Genomic DNA, 11113 nt, shown 5'->3' with positions numbered 1-11113 from the left:
AAATATTTTTTATGAAATCTAGATACAGTCATCATTAATATCAATTTGGAAATAAAAATCTCATTAAAGACCAGCAATTGTTCTTCAGCAGATTTCTATGGAACAAGTACATCTTCAATATTCCAGTAATCTCTGCAGTTTTGCTGATGAACATTAAAAAGAATAAGGAACTTTTATTTGTGATTCCCACATTGCGTGGCTGCCCAGGCACCCACCTTAGAGAGAACCCTGAGTAAAAGTGTCATTTTAACAACCGGCTCACAAAAGTAAAACAAATATTAGTATCAGTTCACTAACAGAATTATTTAAGGAAAATATTAGTTGCCAGGCTTAGAGTATATTGCTGAAGGCATAGTGTCCAAGTGTTGATTCTGTGCCCAAGTAAATACTAAGCAAAGTAGGGAAATTAAGAAATAGGGAAAGAAGAACATTCTTAGGTGAACATTTAGAAATAGATTTTACTAAAGTAAAGCCACCATCACAGGAATATAACGACCTGTAAGTTATTATTGACACCTTTTCAGGGTAAGTAGAAGCTTTCTCTACTAGAAATGAGACTACAGTGATAGATGTTAAGAAATTACTATATGAAATGATTCCCACATTTAGCTTGCCCATTAATTTTAGGTCTATTATTGGGTCTGTGTTTATATCTAAGGTCTCACAACTAGTAGGAAAGCACTCAATATTAATTAGATATTACATGGTGCTCACAGGCCTCAGAGTTCAGGAAAATTAAACCAAACTCTGACAGAATCCTGACCAAATTGATTCTAAAAACTGGTTAAATGTGAACTGGCTTAGTTCCCTAGTTCTGCTAAAAGCTAAATGCACCCAAAATTCACCCCATATAGAATAGTACCAGTGAGGCAACACCCCTTCTCCTCGGTTCTCTTAGAGACCCCCATAGAGACGGTGCAAACAAATCCCACCAAACCCTGTAAGTGGACTCTGAGAAGGACCACATGCCCTGCTCCAGCTGTAAACCGGGAACTGGCTACTCTACGTATGACAGAAGCTTGAGGAACATCACTGTGAGAATCCTTATAATTGAACTTTGGGAAGGAGGGAAACTAAAATCAGGGAGAGGCCAGAGCAGGTCATCTTACGGTTTGATACGTGTGCTGCTGTAGGTCACACAGAAGGGAAATACAAGTCCCTTTGCTAGAAGGGAAGCTACGAGGTAAATAAAAAATACATGTGAGTGTTTGTAGCTACCCCTATAAAGTAACCTATAAATATTAGCTACTTAGAGGGACTTCTGAGGCTTCAGGTAACACCTGCCCAGGTGCTACAGGGTCTGACCCCATCAGAGGGCCTGTCAGAGGGGCATGGAGTCTGGGCTCACAGTTCGGGGGTGGGATGAGGGGGGAGAGAAGCAGGTCCAGTGAGGGGAGAGGAGGATGGGGGCGGGGCAGAGAATGAGCACGGACGTGATGGACTCGGGTCAGAGACGGTCATGGGTCTGTGTGACCAACGCAGAGTCAGCCAGTGCTTGTGATTTACACAGACACGTGACCTTTCACCCTAACCTGGCAGGTACTGTCTGTGGTAAATAGAGGTCACATCTCAGTAGTTCTCCACGAGTCTGGCTGTCCTTATGCACCTGTGACCATGCCCTTTGTGCTTGAACCACCTCTTCCTCCTCAGGTTCTTGGATAATAACAAGCTGACAACATCGACCTGGCTTCTTATGTAATTTCCTTGCGCGTTACCAGAGGAACTGGAGGATCAACGGCCTTCTCAGCTCCCACCACCTGGACACGAGAGCACTGACACGTGGGAGAACGTGTGACCACGGCTTTACATACAGACCATGGTGGGAAAGAAACAACACTCAAAATTTACCAAAACTTTTGAAAGCCTCATAATAACGCATATTACTCATAATGCATTTTAAGTTTAATGTTCAATGTTACTCCGGAGAGAGAAAGAATAGAATGGACAGGTACAGGGATAAATGCTCTTTCTGGTCTTCAGTGGAACGCCGCAGTGCTCTGGGTGTGGGTCCACAGAGCTCAGTGACAGCAAAGCTTGCTGGGGTGGCCATTCATCCTACAGTTCCCCTTGACACGCTCAAGGAAATCACATAAGAAGCCAGGTCGACATTGGCAGCTGGTTATTTTCCGAAGACCTGAGGAGAAACAGGGGGTTCAGACCCAGAGGACACGGGCACAGGTACAGAAGGACAGCCATACTCGTGGAGATCTTGTGTGAGTTGACCTGTCCATTTACCATAAACACCTGCCAGGAGAGGGTGAAAGCTCACATGTCTGTGTAAATCACAAGCACTGGCTGAATCTGCGTTGGTCACACAGACCCATGACTGTCTCTTACAAGAGTTCATCAAGTCCATGCTCATTCTCTGCCCCACCCCCATCTTCATCTCCCCTCATGGTGCCTGGTTCTCTCCCTCCTCATGTCACCCCCAACAGTGAACCCGAACTCCATTCCTCTCTGACAGGCCCTCTGATGGGGTCAGACTCTGTAGCACGTGGGCAGGTGTCACCTGAAGCCTCTCGAGCAACACATTTTTCCTCTGTGAAGGAGATGGCCACGTCCTGGTCCTCAGCCTCAGGCTGGTCCTGGGCGGGCACCTGGTCAGCTGTCTCCCACAAGGGTTCAACTCGGGCCTGGAAGGTCAGGAAGAGCAGGGCAGTGAGGTGGGTGAAGGTCCTCATGGCTGAGAATCCCTGGAGGTGCAGGTCGGGTGGGAGGGCAGAGTGAGTATTGGGGAGGGAAGATCCAGCCTGCACGTATAGTGGAGTGGGTGGGGCACAGCCACCACAGCGCAGTGAGGGCAGCTGGGCCTCTGGCTGGCCTAGGGCCAGGGCCACTGGGCCTCCCAACCTCATTGATTGTCCTGTTCCCGCCCCTTTGTGGCAGCACACGTCCATGGTCTCAGTGTCCACACTTGGTTCATGTTGATAGTGATGATGAGGACCTGGTGTGTGTTCTGTGTGCCATCTGCTTGGGTATTTACCTTCTAGTGGTCAAAGAGGATTAGGACTAGAGCTCTCATTCTGTGAGTACAGGGAACAATGTTCAGTACTGTGTCTGATGTGGGGCCCTGCTCATCTCTGGTGGCCCCGACCCTGGGACCAGACCTTCCTCTACTGGAGTAGAGGGTTCGATCTCCAGGTTGAGGGACTGTGCAGGTTTTTTGCTGGTCCTGGATGGGTGATCCCTGAGGGAGAGGGGACAATGACCCAGCCTCTGTGAAGTTTGCACAGAGGGGCTCAAGGGATGGAGTTGGTCAGAGTTAAGTTGAAAGAGACGTTCATTTTCTGATGTCAGTGGTATTTAAACATATCATATAAACTGCTCTCCAATGACTTACGTCCTTAAGGAGAAATACCCAACAAAACAGAGGTCCTGCAATTTGCATCTGAAATTTCTGATGTTTAAAGTAAAACACAAAAAAGAAAATTCAAAAAAAGACTGAGTGATGAGTGAGATTATCGATCCCCCTCCCTGCGCCAGCCCTCCACCCACTCTGCAGGAGCCACCAGGGTCCCGTGTTCTGAGTGTCCTTCTTCACCTCAGGCTTTACTTCGATCACTTTTCCAGCAGCAAGCACAATACCGCATCCCTGTGTAAACGACGTTATACCATCCCAGCGTTTATAAGTCACCTTTTAGCAGTCTATCATTGATTGTTAAATTCTAACAACTTGGTTATTTCTAAACTTTTTCAGTTTCAAGCACAACTGCAGTGAGTGTCCTTTTACACACACATCATCTTGCTCATTTCAGACTGTCTTTTAGATAAATGTCTAGAATTAGATGGCAGGGTTCAAGAACATGTCTCATATATTTAACAGACATTGATTTATTATCCTCTGTAGAAGTCATCTCAGGTCTACGGCCATACCACCCTGAATGTGCCTGATCTCGTCTGATCTCGGAAGCTAAGCAGGGTCGGGCCTGGTTAGTACTTGGAGCGGAGACGTCATCTCAGCATCACTCACCAAAATATATGAGCACAACTTCTGCCCACACACAGGGAAATGTTTTAAAAGGTGCCATGATTCCCCAGTTCTTCTGGGCAGCGATCTGGCTGTGATGTCCTTTGTTAAAGCAAAAGTATGGTGGTTCCTCAAAAAACTGCAAATAGAACTACCTTATGACCCAGCAATCCCTCTACTGGGTATATACCCCCAAACCTCAGAAACATTGATATGTGAAGACACATGTAGCCCCATGTTCATTGCAGCACTGTTCACAGTGGCCAAGACATGGAAACAACCAAAAAGCCCTTCAATAGAAGACTGGATAAAGAAGATGTGGCACATATACACTATGGAATACTAATCATCCATAAGAAATGATGACATCAGATCATTTACAGCAAAATGGTGGGATCTTGATAACATTATAAGGAGTGAAATAAGTAAATCAGAAAAAAACAAGAACTACATGATTCCATACATTGGTGGAACATAAAAATGAGACTAAGAGACATGGACAAGAGTGTGGTGGTTACCAGGGGTGGGGGGAGGGAGGACATGGGAGGGAGGGAGGGAGAGAGTTAGGGGGAGGGGGAGGGGCACAGAGAACTAGATAGAGGGTGGCGGAGGACAATCTGACTATGGGCGAGGGGTACGCAACATAATTTAATGACAAAATAACCTAGACATGTTTTCTTTGAATATATGTACCCTGATTTATTAATGTCATCCCATTACCATTAATAAAAATTTATTTAAAAAAAAAAAAAAGCAATACTTGATGTCTCAGATTTTCTTGTGGCTTAGAGTGAAGGTTACTATGGAGACTGAACTACCTGAAATTCCAGGTACAAATAATAAACACTGTCTTTGGTCTTCAGTGTTCTCAGTATTGGTCTAAAAGGTCAGTGACAGCAAAGCTTGTACAGACGGTCATTGATCCTACAGCTCCCAGAATGATGCCCAAGAATATTTCAGATGTGGTGAGGTGATGTCAGAGAAGTGGCGTTGTGAGGGGTGTTCCCGATACCTCTCCCTGCAATTTCAAAAAGTTCAACAACTAGAGACAGAAAAACAATCTCAGGAGCATCTGAAATACACATACATCAAACAAAGGTACAATTGGGCGAAAAGGTGGCTAAATATATAATCCACTCTGAAGGAAATAAGACAGAGAATGGAGTATTCTGCTTTCCTCACTGATCTGAGGAAGGGCTGTTTTCATTTGGAACTGAGAGGAAGGGAGGGCTAGGGAAGAGGGAAGAAGCTGGCTAGGGCAGAGGTGTTCAAGCCAAGGAGACAGTGTGCCCATGGCTCAGCTTGAGATCACCAATGCAGAGCTAATGCCAGCAGCAAACCCTGGCTTAGGTGGGAGAGGAGTTTGCTTACGGACACTCATACCAGAGTGGCTTTCAGCTTTGTTTACTCCCAGTCTCTCAGTCACTGACCATGGGCAGTGTACGAGTGGTTCCTCCTGCACCTCGGTATTGGGCGCCCCTGTTCTGAAATGGAGGGGCCGGTTTGGAGACTGTAAGCAGTGGCCTTTTGCATGGGCTGTAGCCAGAGTTTCTGTATAATCCTGACTCCCCAAATAATAGCACGCAGAAAGTGCACGAAGGCTAGATTTCCTACACGGGGACCTGTCTGGGCGGGGCACCTCCGCCAGCCAACACTGGCTACAAAGCACATTCCCATGGGAGAGAGCTGAGGAAGTGGTGGAGGTTGGGCATGCAGGCAGCTTGCTGGAGTAGGCAGCCTCTGGAGAGCAGACCCGTGGAATGCTGAAAGGAGTCTAACCCGCAGTCTGCTCACTGCCCTGCTGGCTTACGCTGGCAGCTCTGGCTGACAAAGTCTTCTTTCCCAGGCCTGCAATTTAAGTGGACCCAGAGGAGGGACTTGATAGTCCTTAGGGCCTTTTACTCTGCAGGCAGTGGCTGGAACAACTTCTAGCCAGCCGTAAAGGTTAAAAAGCATAGTCCTATGGAACAAACCTTGGAGAACACTGCAGAAGTTCATTAGGCTGGGATGTAGGCTTCCCAATAAGGGAGAAGCCTGCTGTGGAGAACAGACCCACAGAGAACTGAGGAAAATTTAACTAGACATACCCGGGGAACCTTAGAAAGAAGCCTGACTAGAAGTCAGCTCAGTCCCCTGCCTGCTTAGGCTGGTGGCTCTGGTTGGCAGAGGTTTTATACCCAGGGCTGTGCTTTGAACGGACCTGGAGGAGGAACTTATTGGCTTTTAGGGCCTCTTGCTCTGCAGGCAGTGCCTGGGGCAACTTCAGAGCTGGGTCCCCAGGCTGCTGGTTCAGGAAGGAGAGATTTGGAGAGAGGCTCAGGAAAACAAACTCTCCATTTGTTGGAGCCGGCAAACACTGACAAGCCCCGCCTACCAGTGGTACTGAGGCCTAGTTTATATTATCACCATAGTGACACATCAACTACAAATCTCTGCCTAAGAGTGCCACTGGGACAGAACCTGGGGTACACTGCCACTGACCAAAAAGAGAAAAGAAAGAAAAAGGAAGAATATAACCTCTCAAAACCAGAAAAAAATCCATAGTCTTTATAATGGTTTCCTTTTTTTTTTTCTTTAATTTTTTCTTTTTTTCTTCCACCTTGGACATCTTCTCCTCTTTCTGTTTTATTATTTTCTTTTCATTTTGAACTTCAGTACCCATAGGTGTTACATTTCCCACTCTTTTTTTTATTTGAGTTACATTCCAAAAACCTTAACTCTCTCTCTTTTTTCCTCTTTCTTTTTTTGTTTCTTCTTTTTTCTCTCACTTTTTCTCTCATTTGATCCTTACTGACAAACAAATTATTTTATTCTGGACTCAAATTTTTTCTTTGTTGCATTTTGTGTCCTTTCTACTTTGCTTTTCACCTCATTAGCATTTCCCCCAAATCTGGCTCTCCATTCTCTGTTGTTTTTGTTCCACTTAATACAATAGAATTTTCATTTATTATTTTTTTTTTCATTTTCTTTTTTCTTTTTTTTTCTTTCACGATTTCTCTCATTCAATTGTCATTTACAAACTAATTATTTTATTCTTGATCCAAATTATTTCCTTGTAGCATTTCATGGGTTCTTACCTCGTGTGCTGGCTCTTTGTCACTTTCCCCCAACTGAGGCCCTCAGTTCTATATAGTTTTTGTTCCACTTAGCACAACAGAATTTTTAGTTTTTCACAGTATTTTCTCAAAAAAATGTTTGTTTTCTATCAACTCTTATTAATGTGTTATTAACAATACCACTCTCAAATGCCATTAAGGAAAAAGAAATTGAATATAATGGATACAAAAGATAGAGATATAGCTCAGATAAATGAGAAAAAACCTATAGAAAAAATTTCAAATACTTGGAAACCTTGGAATTAAATGACAGAGACTTTAAAATTGAAGTCCTTAAAATACTCAGAGATATACAAGAAAGCACAGAAAGGCAATTTAGGAAGCTCAAAAAACAATTCACTGAACTAAAAGAATACTTCACCAAGAAAATTAAAGCTATGAAAACAAATCAAACACAGATGAAAAACTCAATTCATGAACTGAAAAACAAGATAACAAGCTTAGCTAATAGAACAGGCCAGATAGAGGAGAGAATTAGTGACATAGAAGACAGGCAACTAGAGGCACTACAGAAAGAAGAGATGACTCATGAATTTTAAAAAAATAATGAGAAAGCCATATAGGAATTGTCTGACTCCATCAAAAAAAGCAACATAAGAATAATGAGTATATCAGAAGGAGAAGAGAGAGAAACTGGAATGGAGAACATATTCAAACAAATAATAAACAAGACTTTCCCAAGCTTGTGGAAAGAACTAAAGCCTCGAATTCAAGAAGCAAATGGAACACAGAGTTATCTTAACTGTAACACACCTACTGTAAGGTACATAATAATGAAATTGGCACAAACCAATGACAAAAAAAATTCTCAAGGCAGCCTGGGTAAAGAAAAATACAACATATAAAGGATGGCCAATTAGACTATCATCATATTTCTCAGCAAAAACTCTACAAGCTAGAAGAGAGTGGACCCCAATATTTAAAGTTCTGAAAGAGAGGAACTTCCAGCCAAGAATACTAAACCCATCAAAGCTCTCTTTCAAATATGAAGGAGAAATAAAAACAGATACAAAAAAGATGAGGGAATTTATCACCAGAAAACCCCCCTTTCAGGAAATACTAAAGGGGATTTTCCAGCCAGATACAAAGAATAAAACAAAACAAAACTACAAGTAAAAGCTCCATCAAGATCACAATAAAATCAAGACTAATCTGTAACATCAAAAACAAAGAAAAAGAGAGAGGAAAAAGATTAACAGTAGTAAAGGAGAATGGAGTGCAGAAGCACTCATGAGATAATGTACTACAATGAACATGATATGTATTTTTTTCATTACTTAATGGTAACCACTCCTGAAAAAACCACAGAAGCACATGCCCTGAAAAAAGAAGTAACAGAGGAAAAAAGTATGTATTACAACCAAACAAAAACAACTGATAGAAAAACAAAAGAGAAGGACCAAACAAGATACAAAACTATCAGGAAACAATATATAAAATGGTAATAGGAAAATCTCAAGTGTCAATAATTATACTAAATGTAAATGGATTGAACTCACCAATAAAAAGACACAGAGTAGCAGAATGGATTAAAAAAGAAAATCCAACTGTATGCTGCCTACAAGAAACATATCTAAGCTACAAGAATAAAAATAAATTCAAAGTGAAAGGTTGGAAAACAATAATCCATGCAAATAACATATAAAAAAAAGCAAGTGTAGCAATACTCATATCTAATAATGCTGACTATAAGACAGCAAAGGTAGTCAGAGATAAAAACGGTCATTACATAATGAGAAAGGGGACATTGAATCAAGAAGACATAACACTTGTTAATATATATGCACCAAACCAAGGAGTACTAAAGCATATAAGACATCTACTAACTGATCTAAAAATAAAAACCAACAAAAATACAATTATACTTGGAGACCTCAATACCCCACTGACAGCACTAGATTGTTCATCCAAACAGAAAATCAATAAAGAAATATTGACCTTAAATGAAACACTAGAACAGTTGGATATAATAGTCATCTACAGGATATTTTATCTCAAAGTGCCAGAGTATAAGTTTTTCTCTAGTGTACAGGAAACGTTCTCAAGAATTGAACATATGTTCGGCCACAAAAATAACATCAACAAATTCAGAAAGATTGAAATTATACCAAGCATATTCTCTGATCATAAAGCCTTGAAACTAGAATTCAACTGCAAAAAAGAGGTAAAAAAACCCACAAAAATGTGAAAACTAAACAACATACTTTAAAAAAATGAGTGGGTCAAAGAAGAAATAAAAGCAGAGATCAAAAGATACACACAGACAAATGAAAATAACAATACGACATATCAGAATCTCTGGGATGCAGCAAAAGCAGTAATAAGAGGGAACTTCATATCACTACAGGCCTATATGAACAAACAAGAGAGAGTCCAAGTAAAACACTTCACTTCACATCTTAAGGAACTAGAAAACGAATAACAAAGACAACCCAAAACCAGCAGAAGAAAGAAAATAATAAAAATCAGAGCAGAAATAAACAAAATAGAGAACAGAAAATTAAAACGAGCTGGTTCTTTGAAAAGATGAACAAAATTGACAAACCCTTCACAAAACTCACTAAGGAAAAAAGAGAAAGGACTCATAAACAAAATCCAAAATAAAGGGAAAAATCACCACTGATATCATAGATATACAAAGAATTATTGTAGAATACTATGAAAACCTATATGCCACCAAATTTAACAATCTAGAAGAAATGGATAAATTCCTAGAACAAAACAATCTTCCTAGACTGAGTCATGAAGAAGCAGGAAGCCTAAACAGCCCCATAAGCAGGGAGGAAATAGACACAACTATCAAAAAACTCCCCAAAAATAAAAGTCCAGGGCCAGACAGCTACACTAGTGAATTCTATCAAACATTCAAAGAAGACTTGGTTCATATTCTACTCAAGGAAGGGCACAAAGAAAACCAGATAGAAAGTGACAAAAGACAATTTGATTTTGGGTGATGGGTATGCAACATAATCAAATGTCAAAATAACCTAGAGATGTTTTCTCTGAACCTATGTACCCTGATTTATCAATGTCACCCCATTTAAATTAATTTAAAATAAGAATATTTCAGATGTGTCCACATCAACACGTGAGTATGTTAATTCTCTGAACACCAGTGGAGGGGTAATCAGGGACACTGGGAACGGGCACAGGAATGAGAGGTACCTCTGATCTTATGGAGATCTTGTGAGAGGTGACATGCCTACTCACTGCAGACAAGACCTGACAGTTTACATGAGTTTGTGTAAATCACAGGGACTCTAAGCAACTCTGCATTGGTCATGCAAACTCATGGTTCTTTTCTAATGTCTATAATGTACGTGCTATCAAAATTTACTCAAGTGTCCCCATTCCAACTTCAAGTCCCACTCCTCCTTGATAAGCTCTGTGTGTTTTACATTGGACTTGATAAAGCTATCAATTTCACTTGTATTTAAATCAGCCGTCTAGCATAGTAAATGTTGGGCCTAATGTTTCAGAAACATAAACTCCACCATGACAAGCATTAAGACCTTCGGTTATGGACTAAAGAGAAGTTGTCTGTTTCCCCAACTCTGTTCGGCCAGGACAGCAATGGATAGTCCAAGAGGGTCTTGAAGGGGGAGCATCTGTGGACATTATTTAGAGGAGGTTATTTTTTCTGCTATTTGTTGAATCCTTCATGTATTAACACTATGGACTTACAGATATTTCATACTTTCACTGATCATCCAATACTGTCTTTCTTGCACAAATTATTCCAGCATTGGCACTTGGGGAGCTTTCAGTGGGTTCCGTGTCCCTTTCACTTGCCCCCAACATTTTAGCGCACTTTACTACTTTTTGGCATCTTAGCAAAATTGTTTTCAAGATGGCCCATCACTTGGCTGAGGTAGTTCCTGCTAGAATTCTGCTCTACAAAGCTATAGTTTCTTTTTGAAATTACTATATAATTTGGAGATACTTTGTGATTATGCAGATATTTTAGCTTTAGAAAAATGACAGATCATGCCTGCAATTCTGACTATGATGTTCTGATGTACTTTTGTAT

General features: G+C 41.3%; 1 protein-coding gene across 1 annotated transcript in view; it reads right to left on the bottom strand.

Annotated features, from left to right (window-relative positions):
* Positions 1-1920: 1920 nt before the first annotated feature.
* LOC136307655 (alpha-defensin 1-like) overlaps positions 1921-11113 on the bottom strand; it is a 29082-nt gene continuing 19889 nt past the window's right edge. The window contains exons 2-3 of the mRNA XM_066234248.1: positions 2510-2633; positions 1921-2134 (exon numbers count right to left, since the gene is read on the bottom strand). Of these exons, the coding sequence (XP_066090345.1) occupies positions 2019-2134; positions 2510-2633 (240 nt within the window). The 3' untranslated portion in view covers positions 1921-2018. The remainder of the gene's footprint in view (positions 2135-2509; positions 2634-11113) is intronic.

Source organism: Saccopteryx bilineata, chromosome 6 (genome assembly GCF_036850765.1).
Source record: "Saccopteryx bilineata isolate mSacBil1 chromosome 6, mSacBil1_pri_phased_curated, whole genome shotgun sequence".
Taxonomy (NCBI): domain Eukaryota; kingdom Metazoa; phylum Chordata; class Mammalia; order Chiroptera; family Emballonuridae; genus Saccopteryx; species Saccopteryx bilineata.
Note: the sequence above shows the minus strand (reverse complement) of the source record. Positions and strands in the feature narration are given on the sequence as shown.